Below are 21,524 nucleotides of genomic sequence, written 5' to 3' on the forward strand. Positions count from 1 at the left end.
TATATATATATATATATATATATATATATATATATATATATATATATATAATCAAAATCAAAACAAGATGACGCTTGGTTCAGAGCCTAGCATAGTTTTTAAAGATCCATATCTCATAGCTGTATTCATACCGTTGTGACAATAAGGTTCTATCGTATCGTATATTATCGTCATGTGTAAAGATTACAACTTTATTTTTTAAAAAAATGAACCGTCGTGGGTATCTCATTTTATCCCAAATTTCATGTAAACGCGTTTTTTTTTTTTTTTCTGCTTAGCTCTTCAGCCTTAACTTTCAGGAATTATCAAATCGAATTGATCAGAGGGGATACCTATCGAGTTTTGAGAATGTAATTCAAACGGGAACATGCGTATTAAAAATAAAATGTAGTTAATGTGTATAACTAATGACATTACATTCATTCATAAACTAAAGCTGCCGCGGAGCTAGAGCTACAAAGAATTATGAATGTAGGTCATTACATTCAATATATATATTACATGCCAAATATCCATTAAAGAATACAATTTCACGTTTAAGGCTGAGGGTACCCCTTAACAGAATTAACAGTAGACTTAATAGTTCGTCCTGAAGGGATGGTGACAACTGGGGCGGATTTAGGGGGCCGGAAACGCCTTAGAGGTGTTTTTTTTTTTTTTTTTTTTGGGTGCCTGGAACACAAAAATTTTGTGGGGGAATGCCCCGCCCCCCCCCCCTAAAGTAGTGTTATCTCGATCGTCCCCACTTTTAGCCCCCCTTTCGGACATATCTGGATCCGCCTCTTGGGTGGGGGGGATTTAACTGTATAATTAAACTCATCCTTATCAAGATATCGAGATTTAATAACCATGAAATACGCAGAGGTTACCTTTATTAAAGGTAAACAACCGTTATGATCGTACTTGCAAACACGGCCAGTTTCTACCACGTACTTGTTATATGAGACCCCTATCGCTCTGAACAAACTTCACCCAACACTAATATCCATTATACACGTTAATTCGTATTCATATCAGTATTTTTAAAGAAAACATATGTGTTAGTTTTGGTTTAAAAGAGTAGACAAGTATTGAGGCTAAATCTTTTGTTCAATTTACGCTGTACCTGGTCATTGTCCCATTAATTATTACCTGCCGGACGGAAGACTGCTTTGATGCAGATCCAGCTTCAAACTTTATTATTTCACTTTGTTCTAAAGTATTATACTTTATTAAAAACATAGGCCTATCGGTACTATTTCTTTCAATAATACTGAAGAATCATTTTAGAAAACATTCTTTACAGTGGGATGCCAATCAAAATTAGAAATCTATTGTTATGGCAAACACAAACATCGTTCACTCGATTTTATAGAAATTACTGTTTACTGTCTCGCTGGAATTAGCATTCCACAACTTTTTGCAAAGCCTGATTTTTTTTCAAATCTGCTTTCTATTAATTCACCGTAGGGCCAACCTATGAAACCTTTGCTTACATCCAGGAGGATTAGTGTGAACATACACACCGGCCATACAAATTGTGCTGTAAGGCATTAAATTGGTTCAACAACACAGAGTACCAATCACTACAGAAGTGAGAATTTGTTAGATGTGGCGAGATATTAAGACACCTCTCCTAAAATTGCATTTGGTATTAATTGTGATTTAATATTCAAATTGATTACGGTATATGTTGGTTGGGGTAAGAGTATTAAATATAAAAGGCATTAAATTTGAGGGACATGAGAACCAAAATACATGGATCCGAAACTACGAGATTGTTAATAGATGGTGCGGTAATATTTTATACCTTTTTCGATGTTCGACATTCTGATTATCTACTTATCTAAATTAAAAACCATTAACCATTAACCATTGTGATTATAAGCCTGATATTTTAATTGGGATCGATAATGAGCTTAATGCAAGTTACAAAAGCGGACCGTCTTTCGAAGAAGCTAGATTCCGTGAATGGCCCACGTGAACAATTTACTTAATGCTCTTTTCTGCAGATGATCTACAACCTGTCCTACACGAAGCCCTCAGTTATATTTTTTAAGACAAACCTGTAATTTCCTTTAAACAGCCCCCTAATCTGAAACAACATTTAGTTAAAAGCAAACTTCCCACTAACAGCAACCATGGCAAATTCCCTTGCAATACTAGGACTTGCAAACTTTGTCCACATATCAAATCCAGTGAATAATAACAATTTCAGCATAAAAGGCACATATATAACTGCATGTCATCCAAACTAATATATGCTATATCATGTAATATTTGCCATAATGCTCTCTACGTTGGACAAACTGGACAAACACTTACAACGGATTAATGGTCATAAACATTAGACCACGGAGGATTCATATGGTTGAACAAATTCAAATACCACCAGATACACTCCATTACAGAATAGTGTAATGGAGTCTAATGGTTATGACGCTCGCCTTGACAGCAGGAGGTCGCAGGTTCGAGTCCCGCCAGAGGCATTTTATTACACAATTTCTTTATTCATTTATTTACAGGACTACATTCGTTGAGAGCTATGCTACACGATGTATTATAATGTCCTTTATTCGAACACTGTATTTACCTTTCTTTGATGATTTTTACATAATTTAACAGGTCTCTTATACACATCTAGATGTGTATAAGAGACAGGGTCTAGAATATTCCTATTAAACGTTCAGTTTGTTTAGATTAATAGCGTTCATTGATTCAAGGAATTTCTTATTGTTCATACTTAATATTATATTTAAAGTAATTTACTTTGGGTTCTAATTAACCTTGTTTTACGAAAGTATTTTTCAATTACAATTCAATTTTTATCGAGGTGCACGATGTCTGCGGTGACGAAAAAATGAGGAAATTTTTTGCACACAAACCTAAAAAAATCAAGCCAAGCGTCCACTAATTGAAAAATTAGTGGACGACAGATATATATATTACTATTGCTGCCTTATTATTATCTATATTTTTGCTTCATATAGTTACCTTACTGTATTAACTGCCTCTTTACTGTTTTTATCATTGACTTTGACATAGACTTATTTTGTATGCTATTTCCCCACAGTTTCTTATCATTAATCTTTTGTTCTTTTAATACTGTTTATTTAGATTGTTTATTTCGGCAGACTAGAAGTATGCTTTGTAAACCATTCTTTGTTGTTGCAGGACCGCCCCAATTTTTTCAGTTGTATATTGTAGTTGCTTCTTGTCCCATTTGTACAGTCTCCTGATTAAGTCCACTGTGTGGACGAAAGCTAGAGAATAAACTCTCTATTGTTTCTCAAAAGTACTGCTGTCATTTACTTTACATTGTTCTATACTGTATCAGACCATCAATACCTCCATGACCAGACTAATAATTTTTATTCATCATGTTGCTCTTTTCTGAAACAGCACTGGGAATTGTTTCCCGGTGTAGGCTTTACTGCCTAATTTACCATTTTCTCTACTAAAATGCCTATGCCGAATTTTATAGGGTTCTTTGACAGCCATTGCGGTGTGTTCAAACTTTATCATACATTATATCACAGGGCTGGAATGCATATACCTTAATAGGCCTATATATTAGTAGCCTATATTATATTGTCAAATTATTAATTAAAAATTGAAAATGGGCTTATTAAAATGTTTAAGGCTTTCTAATATTCTGGCCCAATCAGGTTTGGCAACACAATTTTTTGAGGATTTTTAGTATATTTATGATGTGGATGATGCTGTTGTTGATATTGATAATCACCATTATCAACATCATCATCATCATCATCATCATCATCACAAATGTCGGCCCCAACCAAAATGCAATGTTGTTGATTTCAAATGTAATGTTCAACAGTCAGTAACTAAACTAGGATGGTTCGATATCTCCATATTTTAAATAAGTGCAGAAATAGCATGAAATTGTGTAATTACAAATCATCATAGACACCATGTTTGCGGTACTACGCGCATAGTATGGGTTCCACGACTCTGGCATTTCTATTAACTTAGGGTCATCTTTTTCAGAGGCTACTTGGAATACTCTTTTTATTATTCGTTATAGCGACCTACATAACAATGCTATCGTTTCTGATTATGTGTACATAAGGGCCGAGTCTTCGGGTATACTCACTGGGACCAGACTGACTGGGACATACTTCTAGGTTGATTTGTGAAGTGTGTATAGCCCTACACGGTGTGTCTACATAACCGGATGAGGATAAGGCAAAATGCCTACATCCCTACTTTACTAACGCCCCTAAATTTTTCATTTTATTTTTACAAATGTGATAATAGGCCTAATAACCACAACCCACAACCCATAGAGGGGGCCCGGAGAAGGGATTTTCACAGATGGGAAGGTGTAAGAACATTTATGATTAACACCTCTAAAATAGCACTCACATTTCAAAAATACTCAAAGTTTGAGTAGAATTTTCTTGTTTTATCAACCATTTTCCTATGTTTCACATGAAGTCTCATTCTGGCACGATAAAGAACCTAGGGCCCTATGAAATGCCATAGTGAAGACGCCGCCCAGTCGCGTATAGGCAGGCAGTGCCGCAATGGTAGTATCCGACCAGTTTGTCGAAACCCAGTTTACCAGAAACCAGTTTGCCGAGTCCATGGCCGCTTTCCTGAAACCCACTTAGCCAAATTGAATTCACCGAAATTATGACAACCCAGTTTGCTGAAACTCAATTTTCCGAATCTTGCCGTCAGGGTTGGACCCTTTTATCTGATAGGCCTTTGATTTTTTTTTTCTTTTTTTTTTTTTGCTGATAACCAAATTGCCCAAAGTGTTATAAAGTTTGATTTACAGACTACTATACGAATACACACAGTAACCGCATCTCGTTGGAATGACTTCCAAATGAATTCTCAATCGTACAGATTTAAGCCTGGTTTTCTGTCGACGTAAAGTTCAGAATTTCTTACGATTCATACGATTCTTATGATTCTTACGACTGTTACGAGAAGTTGGACAAAAACAGCCGCGTCTTGATCGTGCTGGGCCGCAGACAAAATATGCTGGTTACGATTCTTACGATAAGTTAAATTTTTCAAGCTCGAACGGCAAAGCCTCTTCTAACGTCGTCACATGCATGTTACGTCAAGTCGAATTTTTCTTTGCGACTGCGATATGTCAACATTTCTCACTTCCTGTCTGGTTTCCTCATTAAAATTACCTGGCGAGATTCGAGGACAATAATTTTCACCGCTAGATTTAAACAATAGTCTAGTCCTGTAGTACAGGATAAGGGCCTACAAATCTCGATTTGCTAACTTTCTCGTTATCAATTTTAGTGTTTCGTTAAATATCAATTTGGCCTATATTGTACTTTGTTTATTTCATTTCACTTTATTATATTATGTTTTGAACTGACAGAAAAATCTTATCTCCAGATATGCAGTTATACAGAAAACATGATTAAAATGTTAAAATTCGGGTTGTATAATATAAACATGAATTAAAATTAAGAATGAAATACACTTGAAAAAGTTCTTTATTGAAATTAACAGAAAATATTCCAACTGGCAATAGGCCTATATATTTTATATATTTATTTAGGCCCTATATTATAATGTTTTATATATTATTTTTATATTATAGGCCTATACGTTTTTTTTTGTATAATAAATGTAATTTATTAAATCTAATTGCAATCCTCATTCTTGATCACCACCATCCCACTCTACCCAACCCACGAAAAAATCCCTGGTCCATTTACTGCAGTCAATCACAATACTCCAGTAATTTACGGATGTAGGCCTGGGCAGTAGCGGCGCCATCGGGTGGGTGGTGGGGAGGGGGGGAAGGAGACAGAGGGATTAATCCCCCATCGGTCTAGTAATTTCCCCATCGGTCTTGTCAAGAACCCCTCCCCACCCATCGGCCAAAGCTCGTCGGGCAGTCGATAAAAAAAAAAAGATAAATAAAAAATAGGCCTAGTTTTCCCATCCCAGCCAATCAAGAAGTCAAGCAATCTAGAAGTCCCAATTTTTTAAAATAAAAAACTCATTTTGGGAGTAGAGGACTCCCCTCCCATACCCAACCCCTCCCATACCCAACCCCGGATCCGGCCTTCGGCCCTCGGATAACGCTGCGCGCTACAGTTACACCCATAAATACTTAGCCCCCAACCCCATAAATATGTAAGTCAATGAGAGTTCGTCGACAATGTTAGTATAGGCAAGATATACAGACAGCATACGTTTCCGCTTACGTTTCTTATGAAAAGTTGACTTGGAGTCAACTTTTCATAAGAATCGTTTGCAACGCAACGTATGCGAGTTCATTCAACAAAAAGTCACTAAATCGCGGTTTCCTGTCAAATATTGGAAAATCGACGTATCACATGAAAATTCAATACGCCGGTTTCCTGTCCAAAACTGTTTTGCGAAGATTTTAGTTTACGTTACGTCGATTTCACAACGCACCAGTCGTAATCGGTTTCCTGTCAAATCGCATTTTCTTACGATAGAACGACGTAATCGTAAGTACCGTAAATCTGCCTTCTTACGTCGACAGGAAACCAGGCTTAGTCATCGTAAGAGAGTGCTCCATCGCAAATGTTATGCTGTTGTTAATGTCTCACTACTATTGACTTTCAGCAAACTGGATTTCGGCAAACTAGGTTTCGACAAACTAGGATTATTGGTTTTGAGTCTGCAAACTGGCATTCGGCAAACTGGGCTTTGGCAAAGTGCATTCTGCAATCTGGCATTCGGCAAACTGGGGTTCGGCAATTTGGCCTAGCACATTTGGCCACAGCAAGTGCTTTCTATAGGCATAAAACTAAAAGTCTAACCTTAAAAAATTATTTGTTTAATTATAATTTAAACATGGATATAATATACAGTTTTATGTAACCAACTACAATAACTTTAATTGACTTGGTGAAATGGTGAATGGTGCATATTTTTTTAACAGGCAATAAAGCAAAAAATGTTTTGATGACATGAAATAACAATGCACCTTCTTTCCCACTGAAGTTTAGCCTTGTAGCCTGGTGTCTCATTTTCGCTAAATTGTTCATGTTTTAATCGACGGGCTGGTAAAAAAAAAAAACTATACCCGTAGTTAATTAGTTTAAAAACAAAAGTACTAAATTTCGTTTCGCTTTACAGCCACTGAGCTTGTGTGGATTCGTGAAAATGATACCAGTACTATTATAATTTACAGTAATATAATCTTTAAGTATGAAATATTTGATTTCCCTTTGAATTTAGTACAGATAATAAATATACCATCAAAAATAAATTGCAGACTATCACATAGACCTAAAACCATTGTGTGACCTTATGATTTACGGAGCCAAAAGCTATTACACTTAGACCTATTTCTCTAATAAGCTCAGTGGTTCTGATTCCAGAGAGTATTATTTGATCATTGTTTCAGAGAAGTAGGACTACGTTGTACCATATCAGTAACTGAGCATGCGTATTCCATTCCAGTTGCGGCAGTTGATACCATGTGTAGCGTTCTCTCCAGTTGGCGTCATGATTATTATATTGTGTTTCATTAAATTTTTGCTAGTCTACAGAAGGTGCTACTGTATTCATTTTGTTTGTATTTTATGCTATAGACTAATACGGTTCCTACTTTTATTATATTCGAACATTTATCTTTTAATTAAACAGAGTTTTTCATCAATTGGCATCGATGCAACGCGTAGACATAATTATCCTTAGAATGCACTGACGCGTTAAGAGGCGACTAGAAAACATGAGAGTCTATATTTTTATCTAATTTAGAAATTAATCATATCAGATTAAATTCAGACCACTTTATTTTTATCGAATTACGTAACTATTAATGAACTTTCGTTATTGGAAGTAGGAACCACATAATTGAAGGTAAAGTACAGCCAAGTATTTCGTTAGCCAGAAACAAATTGATATCAAACTGTAAGATGGACAAGGTTCGAAGTCGAGTGGCCTCAACTGATTGGCCTCAACTGGGAAAAAAAAAGAAAAAAAAAGTTATATTTTAGTTTTCTTTTCAAAGCCAGGATCCAGAGGAAAAACATTTTTTTGTATGTTGTACATAAACAGACACAAAAACCAAAATCTGTACCGGTATCTCATTCACCGCTTCAAAGTTTTTCGTAAAATATGGTTTTGTTTCTTAGAAAAATCAGTTGTACAAAATAGGCCTATGATTCCCCCCCCCCACCTCTGGAGCTTGGTTGTAAGTATTTAACGCATTTACTTCATGTGTGTTGGTACGAACTCCATGCATGCTAGGCCTACAGGTTGTGTCACAACCAATCACAGAATTAGAGCGCAGGATAGTACAGTGGTAATAGTTTACCAAGTATCATAAAGCCACTGGAGGCTCAACACATTTAGTGTCATGGGTCCAACGAGTCTAACAGGAATCCGAAAATGCATGGGCGTCGATCTGTGGGGGACAGTGGGGACATGTCCCCCCCCCCCAAGTAGGGGGAATATCATATCAATTGTTCCCCTCCCACACTTTCCACCAATCTTTTATACGGTAGTTAAAACCCCACTCTTCAAAGCGATTGCAAAGAACAACAACAATTACGAATGACTGTCATGGATTTTGTCAATTCACTTGTGCTCTGTTTCAAGTGCGGTGCGTATTTCCGGACCAATACGGAGTGAAAACGCAATTGTTTGTACATTTCGTATCGATTTTATTGGTGCAACGGTCATCAGTGTACTGTAGGCTACGCTGTTAAAATTGTAAGCGTGTAAACCTATTATGCCAACATTTTTACAAACTCAAAAAGTCCACAATTTCTATATTATAAACGATTTATTTCTTTTGTATTATTAAGACCAGTATAATTATACTAGTGTTCAATGTATCTGCATGCATAGATTCCTGTTTTTCCCAATTTCAAAAAATTATAGTTACTCAATTGAATGTAGCCGTTATTAAACAATAATTATGCAGACTTTAACAAGGATGTCTGTCTATTTCGACTAATTTAATTAGTTACCGTATACAAGTTTACAAACTCCACTGACGTTAACTAACGCAATCTCGCCATGACATCACGATAATGATAAATTAAGTAAATCACCTTTTAAGTTTGTGAAATAAAAATGCTAACTAATGTTTTGTGTGCTTCCGATCTCTTTAGTCCTGTTTGATCGTATGTTAAACGGAAGGACAAAAGTAAAATTCAAAAAATGAAGAAAAGGAAAAACATCTTGATTGGTTTTAAAGGTACTACACTTAAAGAAACTATAGAATTGGTTCGAATACGTCACAAGCTAATCAGTAGATAATAAATAATTATTTTTATTAATGTAAATAAGCGGGCATGATTATGATTACCAGGTTAAATTGAAAACAGAATTTAAGATGAGTATTTCAGTAGCAGATTCAAGGGGACCCAGCCGGTCCACCCTTCATAATTTTCAAAATTTAAAAGTGGAGAAAAAAGAAAAATATATTTAAAATTAAGTCTGAGAGCGTCATTTACGGCCAACCAGAGGTGCCATATCATAAATTTTCTTACCTCAGCCCCTTGTCCCTCCCCCCTCTATTTCGATTTTCTGGATGCGTCCCTGTATTTTGAAATGTGTGGAAATAAATTTGATTGCATTCATTAAAATTAATTAGATACGACTTATGAAAGGCCATAAAGGCCCGAGCTTCAGAGGCCTTCGCCCCTTTACTCCCCCCGGGGCCCTGGGCGGCCACTTGTCCCCCAGCTAAGGCTTGGGCCTACGGGCTTCCTTATTTTGCAATTCGTCCCCCCACCCCATCTTGCGAACTAGGACATCCAATCAGTATCCCAGAATATATATAGCATATTTATACCGTAATAATGTATGCAAAAAACAGGCAAGATTCGGTAAGAATATAAAATTGAGTCAACCAATACAAGTAATTGAAATACTGAATGAAAACTAAAATCGAGAGAGCACGTAAAGTTTGTCAGAACATATCTGGGTCCCTTTTATCAGTTGTTTCTTTGCTGATTATTTTAATTTGGCAGTTTTGTTGATATGCACACAAGTCGCCTCTTCTCAATCTCAAAAATTGATCAACTTCATGAATTTCTTTTAATTTATTTTGTACCCACTATTTCAAGGAGTGGAGCCAGAATTTGCCTAGGTGCCCAATTTCCGCGATGAAAGCGTAAGTGGGTGTTGTCGGGGGTAGTGAAAATCTCTCGTAATAAGTGGACCAGGGAGTGAAACCCCGAAAAAATTGAAAATTTGGGGGTTTTCTAATATGTAATAAATGCATATAATTATTTTCTTTTCTCTTAGGGCAGGAAAGCTCTTCCCGAGGGGGCCCTTTCTCCTGCCCCCATTGGTACATCCCTCCCACCATTTTACCAACCGCTTTAAATTTTTCGTTTTTAATTCAGACTGACTATTTTGGGCTGTTATAATTTAGTAAGTTATTTATAGTTCACCTGTTTTTAAGATATACTTATATTTCAACAAATATTTTGACGCACAAAATGAATTTTATAATAGACAGATCTCTGTATAATCACGTAAAGACCCTTCAAGTAAAAAAACATTCCTGTTCCACCAGGTGAACGTCTAACTTTATCTTAAAAATATTTTTTTTCTATTTAAAGTTCAAGGCTGGGTAGATGTCCCCGACGAGAATCCACATGCATTTTTGACATTAGTAAACTAGACTAGAAACTCCCAAATGTTCATAGTTTTCAGGGTTTCGCTCCCTGGACCACTTCTGTGAGATGTTTAGAAACGCCCGTCCACGCCCACTAACGTCCCATGAACTATTCCGCTTGCTGTTTCTAGTTTTTTTGCCATCCCTTTAAATAAATTTAAATATATAAGTATCCCATTCGAGATTGAAGCTGAAAATAACCACAGAAGAGGGAGCATTTTTATATATCTCTGACAGTTTGTCAGATTCTACAAGTACCCTTTAATTACCACAATGCCTTCGTGGTCAAATGGTTATGAGGGTCGCCATGTATGAGATAGTTGAAGGCTGATTTTTTTTTTTCTTCTCTTTGTCAAATTCCTCTACTGTTATATTCATATTTGAATTAGATAAGCCACATCTGTTTTACTTTTGTCGCGGTGTAATTAAATGATTAATTATCATGAATAATTTTAGATTAATCAATGTATACAGTCAAGTCAAAAATTCAAATACATAAGATTAACATACACAAATTGAAACTGAACAAAAAGGAACCTTCATGAAGCCCGAAGGGCCTAAGTGAAGCGAACACAATAAATCAATAATTCAAGATTAATTAAATATAAATAAGAATTAAAAAAAGTAAACTATAAACAATGAAACAATAACACACACTTAAACTAACCTACAACTAAGTTCATAAGTAAAAGGATAATATCAATGTTTGAAATGCCATAAATAAAATATAGATAGTAATACAAAGTGCAAAGAAAAAGTAAATTGTCAAAGAGTCAAAACATCATAGCAAGAAAACGAAGTACTGGTACTTAGCAAAAACAAGCATTGTAGCTGCAAATGCCTCCTTATGTCAGCATGTTGTTGAAAACGAACTTATTGATATTGTTAAATAAATTATTTAAATAAATCAAATATAGGGCGTACATTCGTATTGTTGATAATCGAAACTATTAATCACTCATTAAGAATATAACTCTAGAGATTTTTGTATTGTTTTTATGTCACTTTGTATGTTTCGAACTCTTAAAACGTAATCAAATAATAGCGTGTAGGAATTTTGGGTGACAGAAAACGATTATCTCAAAAGATTGGAGATTGAGCGTTAAATCTGGAGGCTTTGAGATTGCTCGTGGGTATGGTTGTGTATCTATTGTACATTGCATCACGTGAGAAAATGAACGTGACAGTTGCGTATGACATCGACTCATTCCGTTGGAAAATGTCCCTAATCCGAGACATATTTTCCTCATATAATTGACATTTCCTGTTAAGCTTCTTCATGTAATTATTAATTCTTCATCGAAAGAAAATTGAATTCTTGGTAACTGTTCCTAAGGGAAAATAATCCAGATTTAAGCGACGATCCCTTTATTGGACATAACTCACATCTTGAACTCTCCAAACAAGACTGGCAGGTGTGAACAAGAAGCCGTAGGCCGATAGTTAGCTCTGTACGATTACAAAATATTAATATAATGTACAGGATAATTAAAGATCACTTTTGGGACGGATTTTTTGTGCAGCTTTGGTTTCTAATTAAAATCTCGCTAAGTAAAATCTAGGACTTAAATATCTCTTCTTAAAAGTCAAGTGAAATAAAATGTAAAACATTGAAAAAAAACGGTGTACAATCATCGAAAGTTGACTTGCGGAACACAAATTTTTTAAACTATACTAAACTATATATATATACTATATAACTATATATATATGTATATATATATATATATATAAAACAAAAAACTCCGGAGAGAAAGTAATAAGTTGCCAGGTATATATTTATTTAATAGTGAGCAAACGTTTTCGGTTATCAACCTTTGTCAATATATATATATATATATATACTGTCTCTTATACACATCTAGAATTTTACATACGTGTTTGTCCCTCTCAACACAGGAGTGTAACTTGCTACCTGGTAGGATGTTGTAGCCTTTATGATAATTAATTAATATGTGTACCGTATTGTACATCACAACTTCCAAGAGAGCAGAAGTTGCGCTTTGTGTTGGTGTGCCAATAATGAATCTAGTGATCAGGAATGGAATCTACCGTATAGCCTCTGGCTACTTGTTATGTCATAGTTTAAACATTTACCGTACATCGCCTAAGATTATTTACAATGTAGACGTAGGTAAAATTGCCACGGAAAAATGACTCCTGAAAAAAATAAACCGTGGAATGGCCCTGGAAAAAATGCCCCGGTAAATATGAACCCAAATAACAGGTTGGTAAAAAGTGCCCAATGATAAAATATAGTAGTAAAATTGTTTGTGTGTGTGTTGGTGGGGGGGGGGGGGGGGGGGGGGGGTGTGCGTGTGTGTTTGTAATCTTCCAACTATTTAAAATAGCAAATATTGATTCAATCAGTATAAATCGATGTTTAGTAGTCCATGTGTTTTTGAGAATGATTTATCATTTGTTTAGTAAAAAACCTTGCCAATTTTTTAAGTGACATTCAGATTTGTATTAGTTAAACTCAGTGTACATCCTAATGCTTTAGAACATTATTTTGTTTACCACTTTACTAATAATGTCTTATAAAGTTAATACCAAGATATCAATAATAGGCCTATTATGAGATTTTCAAAGGAAGGAAATAAAATGTAAATAGGCTTATAATACTTGGCACTGGTTATACGGCCACAATACATGCTGCTTCATTCTTGTAAATAATGTTTCGTTAGCACATATTAGGAAAAATCAACTTCAGTAATTTAAAATGTGATTATGTTTATAGAATGACAGCTGCAAAATTGCAAAATCAGAGAGCATAGATCTAGATATATAAAGCGTATTTAATAATTCAATGGAATGATGACAATCCTCATTATCACTTCCTGACGTATTCTAGAGTTGCTCGACAGGTGAATTTGTGAATAAAGGCACACAATTATCAGCCTTTAATCCTTCACGAGAGAACGCAAGATTTCTGGGAGTCTTTGCACTATCGCATTTACAAGACGCACCAGCAGCTCGTGTTTTTGCAAGTCTTTTCAATAACAACTTGATCAAACGTCGTCTCAAATGACGCCGGTGCTCACCCTTTAAGAAATTACATTCATGTAATTTTGTGTTATTCGACACAAACACCTGCTCTTAAGAAAATAAGTTACAATTAAACCAGAGTTGTGACTCATCTATAAGTCTCGTACACACGAATCTGAGTCGTTTGTATGGTATCTCAATATCTTTGATTTTAATTGATACTAAAGCCTTGTTGAGATTCAGTTATCTTAACGACTGTTTTAATGGAATTATGCTGAATACTCTGGTAATTTATAAAAATAAATTAATAATATTTTAAGAACATGTAAGAAACTATAATAGCAGTGGGTTATTCGATATATCCACGCTTAACCATTAATGATAACATAAGCTAATAGTAATACACCAAGTATCTTTTTAGATTTTTAAACTTTGTGATGTAACACAATTGTTTATGCTATGTCCGAGAAAGGTTTAAGATTCAAGATTTACTCGCGTCGTTAAATTAATGAATCTTATCGATGGCATATTGATAGCTGAACTTAAATCAAATCAATAAATAATACAACTCTGAAGATTTGTTTGGGGGATTTGGGGGATTAACTCTGTTGGTAAATCTCCGTAAGGTGGTGTGTATTATTATTAGTTCCTTTGTGACCTTAGGTCACAGCAGAACTCTTGGGATGATACAGATGTGAAATGTGTGTGTGAGATGTATGGGCACAAGTTTCTAAGCAAACAGGCTCCTAAACGGTGCTTCGCGGCGGGTACAGTGTGCCTCCTAGTTACTGGTGTTTTTTTTTTTGTTTTTTTTTTCGGTTAGATAAAAAGCTTAAGCCGTACGCGATAAAACATACCCCCTACCACCATTTTTGAGTTGTAGTATTTTAGGGCAAATTTAGATTTGCGCATGCGTCAGAAAAAGTTTTCTGACATTTTGTTTTCATCGCGGGAAACGTCAGAAGTAGGTATAGAACAATATACCTCTATGTTCAAACTAATTAAAAGTTTATTACGTACGGTCTATTAAACCACACATTCCCATCACTATGTTTTCTCAATCGTATGCTATTCAAATATATGAATTAAATGTAGTTTAGGCTACGAAATTAGGACAAAACCTATACCTACACGTCAGCAGTTCTTTCTTTCGAACGCAACCTACTTATATATAGCTAGGCCTACGCTGGATGGTCCAGTCAAAAAGAACGCAATGAGCCTGACACAGTTAGGCTAATGTGGTTAATTTGTTAATAAGGCCAAAAGTGACCAGCGAAGCGTGCGAATCAAATTATGCTAGGACTGATGGGAAATTATGCTAAATTATGCTAAATTTTAAAATTTAGTAACCCCCTCCCCCAGGCGAAGATCCCCTCCCCTAAGTACTTTACCCCTCCCCTCCGCCCTCCAACAATAAAAGCAAATCCCGGTCACGTTGTTTAAGTAAAGCATTGTCCAAGGATAGAGCATGGTTGCATTATGTCAGGGGTGGCGCCAGCGGGGGTGGGGGCAGTAACAGAGATGGGTTGGTTAGAATTTGTTAGGGATAGATGGGTGCGATTAAAGGCAGAATATCAAAAAAGGAACTGGAAAGGAAACCAATGCAGTCATATCTGCTACAATTTCTTATTCCGTATTCCCCGACTCGTGCACTTCATTCTTCTAATAAATCTCTCCTAGCTCCTTCTAAAATAAAAAAGCTAAAAACATACGGGCAACGCCCTTTTTCATTTATGGCACCTTACTTCTGGAATCCTTTGCCTCTCCCAGTACGACAATGACCCAATTTAGAATTATTTAAAACTAATCTAAAATCATTTTTGTTCACGAAACCACTTTAAATGGGTTAAATACTGCGCCTTTGATAACACTTTTGAATTGGCGCATTATAAATGTCTGCATATTATTATTATTATTATTATTATTATTATTATATATATAACGGTTTTTTTTCTAAAATTAAATAATTGACTAGGAAGAAATGTAATGTGCTGTTTTGATTACAATAAATAAAGCTCAATCAGAGCGAAAAAGGTATAATCTAAGAAAGGATAAATAAATAACACTAATTAACCTCACACCATTAATGACCAACTCAATCTTGAATATCCATTTGATTAACCTTATTTATGAATTACTGTAGATAACTTTACTGATAATGTGTAAACCCAATAGTACTGTAATCACCTAAAGTGTTTGTTTTGTCTATGTAATATAGTTTCTTGCATGAAAATCAATCATAGTAAATAATGTTCAAAATATATTTGCTGGCTACAAAATCATGACACTCGCCTCGTCAGCAGAGTCTACAGGTTCGTATCCTACCAGAAACACTTTTTTATAGGCTACAACACAGGAAATTTTCGTTGAAGTGCTATGCTTGCTACGATTTCTATTCGATCACATGGTATTGTTATTTATCTATTATTTTAATTTTGTTTAAAATGCAACGACCGTAAACACAATAACACAAAAATAGACAAATAATAATAACATTGTTCGAATAGGAACTTTTGGTCGTAAATTTGATAACATTTAAGAAAAGAAAACATAGCCTATAACTTCATAATACATAGGATGTAATTTCAATCTGTATATACTACTACTCTACCACTACTCAGTAATGAAGAAATCGTTGAACCAATAGTACACACAAAAGCTTTGTCCATACGCACGATTTATATAAGCCCATGGGAATTGAAGTAAGGTTTGTTAACAGTGATTTTAAATACAAATCACTGAAATAAAGAATTTTAATTTACAGTACCTGTAATACAATTAAATAATGAAGAGTATACAAGCGAAGTGTTCCTTCTAACACGCGAACGTGTTTTACTATACACGCGATAATTGCTGCTTCTACTTTTCACGAAATTGATATAATCAGAGAGTGGTACACCTCCAGATAGGTCGATCTCAACGGGCATATATCTTGATTCGATTTCCCAGTCGATCATGCGGTAAAATGATAATTACAAGTATAATTCCTGTTGGGTTTGTATTGATGATTCGATTATTGTTTAGGATTTACCCAATTAAGATGTAACATTCGACTGCAAACGAGCCTAATAAAAAAAATACAAATAATGGACGTTGGTCTCTAAAAGTCTTAAAATGTATATGTTGTTGAGTTGTTTCAGATGCTCGTGAAAGTGTTGTAACATACACACATACATGCAAACGTGTTTTTCTATTAGGCCTATACACGAGATTTATATAATCAACACACAAGGGCCTGTATTATCGAAAACGGACTAACTAACTTGTCCAGGACTAAAGTTAGTCAAATTAAATAAAGTAAAGTTAGAATATGGACCAAGAAGATTTGTTTCATTAGCAGGCTGAGCATTGTGATGATCATCACGTTAAATATTTACTAAACACAATTTCGTATATTGTACTTACTCCATGGTATTTAACCTTCTTAATCCTTCGAGAAGCTCGACATCACATTGGCAGTGGCGTATCTAGTTGGTGTGCGGGTAAGATTTGTTTAGTTTCCCCTAAAAAACTCACACATCCCCCCCCCCACAATTTTGTTCCTGTCAGAAGCAAAAAAATCACGCTCAAGTACCGTAGTTAAAAAATCACATTACACCTTATTTTGCACACTTAATCATTGGTCCCCTTCCTCCACTCCATCTTTGCCCCTCCCCCATCAGTCTTTCCTAATTATCTCAAGACTCCTAGATACACCACTCGACATCGGCTGTATATTAAGACTTTGCAGTTCATAGCCAATTAATAGACTAAATATTAATATAACATCATATTGATTCAAAATTGAATGTTTTGTGACTGTGTTGGAATGGAATTGAATGGTCAGGCTCTTATTAAAGTAGAGGAATGGTATCCAGTTGAGACTTGCAACAGATGAGAGACAATTTTCGCGCTAAGCCCTCATCATTTTGTCGATTAAATAATACCCGAAGCTATCATTAACATGCTGGGGATGAGTGCATTTAACTTGAGTTTGACCTAACTATGAAATCTAATCGCCGAATCAGAGTCCCCAGCTGTGAGATTCCTTGTACAACATGAGAAAGAATGCTTTCCAAAAACTAGGCTCTGAACCATACATGTGAACAACTACCTATTATTTTGCTATGTGAATAATTGAACTTCATAATTTGCTTTAAAAGGTCGGTATAACTGATGCAGGCTTTAGGCCAGTAATTACCAGATTTTGTTGTAAATTTAAAAACAATTAAAGTTAATTTACATTACAAATTTGATTTACAGAAATGTAGGTCGCGCTTAGATTTCAATTTACTGACTCTAGATTGAAAAACCGTAAAGATAGAAATTTATTCACACCATAATTCCGTTGTACAATTTCACAATATCACGTGGTACAAAATTTGATTGTACGATCATTTCAGGATAGACCCTACCCATACTGCGTTATGATCATTATCATACGCCAGTTACACAATAATGCTTAAGCGCCTATGCTGGCTCTTGAGCCAGGCACTCACTGCGCCCGATAGTCTGTTTTATTGGGAACGCAACGCCACGACGCGCAAAACGGATCGTTTTAAGTGCAGACTATCACCTGCTATCACCGACAAGCAGCAAACGGCGCCGCGTCGTCAAACGCTCTCAGGGCCGAGCACTCACTACGCCCGACGATCGTCAGCCGATGCGATTCTGTAAAATCGTTTTTAATGACAGTACTTTCAGACTGCCACCGGCAATCAGCAGACGGCGTCGCGTCGTATAGCGCACACAGAGAACGAAGTTAGATTAAAACAAAGACACAATAACGTATCTTAATAATATTATTAATTACAATTATTACAATTATTATAATGCTAATAATAATTATCACCAAAAAAAAAACCAAAAAAAACAAACAAACAAAACAAAACAATGAAGCAACATTTTTAGCAATATGTTCTAGTAAGCCTATATCGTAAATAGCATAGCAGACATGCACACTGGAGTTGATGGGAAATAGCAAAACGCCGATGTAACCAATCGGAATTATCATGAAGCCAAGTTATCGATACCATGTACACCATTTATTCTTTCGTTGACAGTGGCGTAGCTAGGGGATGGGAGGTCAAGTGTGGGCACGTGCCCAGGGCAAAATTTTAAATTGCGTTTTCTAACTCTTTTTATCCTGTTCTCTAATGACTACATGTCACGGAAATTTCGGGTATTTCAGTATACAGTTCAAAGCAGTAGATTTCAAAAGGTGGCAATATATAGGATAGGAGCTGTACAATGAAGCATCACACCAATCGCAGTGGAACTCCTTGAGTTTATCGTACTGTTCGGTGATGAGACGTTTTTCCGAACTTGCAAAGAGCAATTCAAATTAATAATGTCATTTGGTGACTTAGCCATCTTTTCAAGGCACAGTATTAACGGACCTTCCACGGACTTTAGTGAAGCCAAGTTTCGTCTAAGTATTTAGTTCTGTTCATTGTGATTCGTTAATAGCATTTGTTTACTGTACAGGGGTACTGTAATAAAAAGTTGGTGTACCAAAAAGACAGTGCTCGTAAAAATACATTTCGCTAGTCCTGCGTTCGTATTATGTACATAAATGCTGAAAACATTTTGCATATTTCAAAAAATATGTCGAGGCTTGTAGCGTACGATAGGTTTTGTATTGTGATCAATTACATTGATAAAGCGACTCACCAAAGTTGACTAAAATAACCTTTCAAATAGATCTATCTTAGCGGAAAGCGTTTCACCCAGATGTATAACGATTGCCCGGCGGAGATTATCTTTGCCCCATGAGATGAACTCTAAAAAGTACTTGGCACTTCAAACAAATTAATTAAGAACCAAAATAATAATACGTGCATGTATACTGGGGCCACAACACACATGCAGGTACAGTATATAACCCTCTTGAACATAACGTAACATTATGTTTATGTATAATGTGTTCTGTTCCTTTTTGCCAGGTGTCGGACTCGCTGCTGTAGTGATGTCATTTCTGCTAAATGTTTATTACATTATTATCATCGCATGGGCTCTGTTATATCTTTTCCATTCGTTTAGCGCCACTTTACCATGGGTTGACTGCGATAACTGGTGGAATACGGAAAACTGTACAACCAATTACACATACGTGGATAACAGTAGTGTATCTACCACAATGGAATTTTGGAAGTGAGTCTTTTCAGTAGCATCAAAATCGACAGCTAGTACTATAATTCATGAGTATAGGCCCCGGTATAGGCCCTAATAATGATTGCCATAAGATATAATTATATATACATAAATCATCGTAGGGCCTATAAGATAAAAGCAATCCATTTAAATTATACCGATTCAAGGGTGGCGCCAGTGGTGGGGTGGGGGTCAGGCCCCCACCCTCGGGGAGAAAAACCACAATTCGTCGGGGAGGAAAAAAAATTAGGCCTCTATATGCATATTGCACATATTAGACTCTAAAATCCTAAAAAGCCTTTGAAACCCCTAAGTTGTCAACCAAGTCCACTTTGCCGAAATCCAGCTTGCCGAATGCCATTTTGCCAACCCAAAATTATGAAAACCCAGTTTGCCGAAACCCAATTTGCCGAATTTCTACCACCATTAGTTTTTCGGGTTTCATATTCACCGTCGTGAGTAAAAGTACAGAGAAGTGCTTTTGTCAGTGCCATATCTGGTATTTTACATGGGGAGGAGGAGTGGTTGATGAGGGGGAGAAAATATGAGTAAAGTAGGTTTGAGGATAAGGTAAGGAAAAGCCAGCTGACAAAAAATGTAAAATTAGGAAATTTTCAAAAATGTTAGTTTAGAAAAACTGCGCTCTTATATACACTAAATAAATTATGTAAATTACTGACAAATGGTAGAGCAAACGAACAGTGGACCAAAAATAACAATACAACTCGGAAGGCATTAATTAGAACTGAATGACGATGGTAAACAAAGCAAAAGATCAAACGGTGGGGTTTGCGTAAGGATAGTCCAACAGGTCCAGTGTGTCCATCCCTCTTAAGCTTTGGGGCCAGCCTACAATGCTACTCCTCACATCGAGTCTGTTTACCTTCCCAGCATATGTCGGTACCCATTTATATTCCTGGATAGAGAGAGACAAATTCTAATAAAGTGTCTTGCCCAAGGACACCAGCTGCTTGCAAGGCGGGAGTTTCGACACGAGTTTGAAAGTCTGGGCCTCAACCGCTGCGCCAAACGCTTCCATACTATTCTCAAATTAAACAGGGGAAGCCATGATTTGCTTGGCAGGGAGAGTCCGCAGATATCCTCGACGGCGGCAGGAGGATATCTCCGGCGAGAACTGAAGTTGCCCAGGAGCAAAATCTGACAATTCAGGGGTTTCAAAGTCTTGATAATCGATAGTAGTTGGTGAAAAGTGTCTCCATTCACCGCAGGAAGTCTTAGGTTCGAGTTAGGTTTAGACACAACTTCTTATAAACTCTCAGTTTGTTCTTAATGACACTAATTCATGTTTTGATAGGCGGTACATACTAAGAGAAACGGAGGGTATCGATGAGGTTGGTCAGCTCCGGTGGCAGTTGTCCCTCACCCTCCTGATATCCTGGATCCTATGCTACTTTTGTATATGGAAAGGGGTCAAATGGACTGGCAAGGTAAGTCAGCGATGAGGTATAATAATGAGAAGAAATAATTAAAAATATACATTCAGCTAAAATAGCAAATATTAATGTTAGTGTTTTTATAATTACATGCTAAATTATATAATTTCCACCAATTACATCTTTTCTAACAGGTAGTCTGGTTTACAGCTTCCTACCCGTATGTTATGTTGATAATCTTGTTTATTAGGGGAGTAACTCTCGATGGCGCTGTTGACGGCATCATTTTTTATATCAAACCAGATTTCAATAAACTTCAAGAATCAGAGGTATGGTAAATAATTTGTTAATTATGATATATAAATATTGTGTTATTTTGTGGTGTAACTTGGCCTATATATATATATATA

At 36.0% G+C, this 21,524-nt stretch overlaps 1 protein-coding gene across 1 annotated transcript in view; it reads left to right on the plus strand.

Annotated features, from left to right (window-relative positions):
• The first annotated feature begins 19,451 nt into the window (after positions 1–19,451).
• Positions 19,452–21,524, plus strand: part of LOC117109235 (sodium- and chloride-dependent GABA transporter 1-like) — a 15,594-nt gene continuing 13,521 nt past the window's right edge. The window contains exons 1-3 of the mRNA XM_033251493.1: positions 19,452–19,720; positions 21,036–21,168; positions 21,309–21,443. Of these exons, the coding sequence (XP_033107384.1) occupies positions 19,476–19,720; positions 21,036–21,168; positions 21,309–21,443 (513 nt within the window). The 5' untranslated portion in view covers positions 19,452–19,475. The remainder of the gene's footprint in view (positions 19,721–21,035; positions 21,169–21,308; positions 21,444–21,524) is intronic.

This window comes from Anneissia japonica, unplaced genomic scaffold (genome assembly GCF_011630105.1).
Source record: "Anneissia japonica isolate Jap-2015-1 unplaced genomic scaffold, ASM1163010v1 scaffold10466_len380309_cov135, whole genome shotgun sequence".
Classification (NCBI taxonomy): domain Eukaryota; kingdom Metazoa; phylum Echinodermata; class Crinoidea; order Comatulida; family Comatulidae; genus Anneissia; species Anneissia japonica.